This window comes from Acyrthosiphon pisum, unplaced genomic scaffold (assembly GCF_005508785.2).
Source record: "Acyrthosiphon pisum isolate AL4f unplaced genomic scaffold, pea_aphid_22Mar2018_4r6ur Scaffold_20673;HRSCAF=21796, whole genome shotgun sequence".
Lineage (NCBI taxonomy): Eukaryota > Metazoa > Arthropoda > Insecta > Hemiptera > Aphididae > Acyrthosiphon > Acyrthosiphon pisum.
The window spans coordinates 1-928 of record NW_021770058.1 but is presented as its reverse complement, the minus strand read 5'-3'; the positions used below and the strand labels follow the sequence as shown (position 1 = coordinate 928).

At 36.0% G+C, this 928-nt stretch overlaps 1 protein-coding gene across 1 annotated transcript; it reads left to right on the top strand.

The window, feature by feature from the left end:
* Positions 1 to 305: 305 nt before the first annotated feature.
* LOC103307856 (THAP domain-containing protein 6-like) lies at positions 306 to 920 on the top strand (the record flags this gene model as incomplete). The annotated part of the gene is made up of 3 exons (XM_029492041.1): positions 306 to 458; positions 532 to 672; positions 822 to 920. Coding segments are annotated over exons 1-3 (393 nt in total), but the record flags the coding sequence as incomplete, so codon positions are not given.
* Between the last annotated feature and the right edge of the window lie 8 nt (positions 921 to 928).

Sequence of the window (928 nt, the reverse complement as noted above, 5' to 3'; positions counted from 1 at the left end):
GCACCTCCGCGGCGTTCGCGCCTTCGAAGCGTCAGGCGGCCGTCACGACGTAGTCTTTTATGTACCAGCTTCGCGTAATTAGGGCTCTAGATAGACAGGTATGCTCGTCCGCCATTTTCTATCCGTTGTTGTTGTTGAGCAGTTTTGGCGGTACGGCTCTACATACTAGATAGTAATTAGTAGATATACTTGTATTAGATAATACTTGTGTATTAAATATTGTATGGTGTGGATGTTTTATATTTTATAGTGCCTAATTAAATATATATATTAATTTACTATAAAATATATACGCATACTGGAAAATGGGTGGTTGCTCTGCCATAAATTGCAGTCATCACTCATCAAAAGGACATCGTATGTATGTATTTCCTGCCGATGAGACGCGGCGAAAACTATGGCTCATTAATTGCAGAAGAGCAAATTGGGTTCCTGGTAGAGGTGCTGCTTTATGTGAGGTAAATTTTATCAAGTTTATTATGAGAATTTAATAGATATTATTAAAAACTGAAATTTGAACGGTCACCATAGGCACATTTTGAAGAAAGTGAGTTTGAGCTATACAGAGCAGATGGTCGAGTAAAACTTAAACCAAATGCAGTGCCAACTCTGTTTAATGTCCCACGACCTCCTAAAAAACACAACCCATCAGCAAGAAAATCATTATATAAGGTAAATTAACCATTAAGGTATTTTCTTAAATTTTGTGTAGGCATTAGTTATGTGTAGTACCTATGTAATATCATGTATAATCAATGGTAATATGTTTCTTTTATAAATGTTTATTCTCTTTACAATTTTCTGTAGCGCCTTCCAGGAAGGAAAAAATGAAGAGCGTTTCTTCAGAAACTATTCCTGGTAAAAATCTTCAACATGAAGATTCAGCCAATCAGTCTTATGAAAACCAATTTAATCCTGCAGTAAGTAC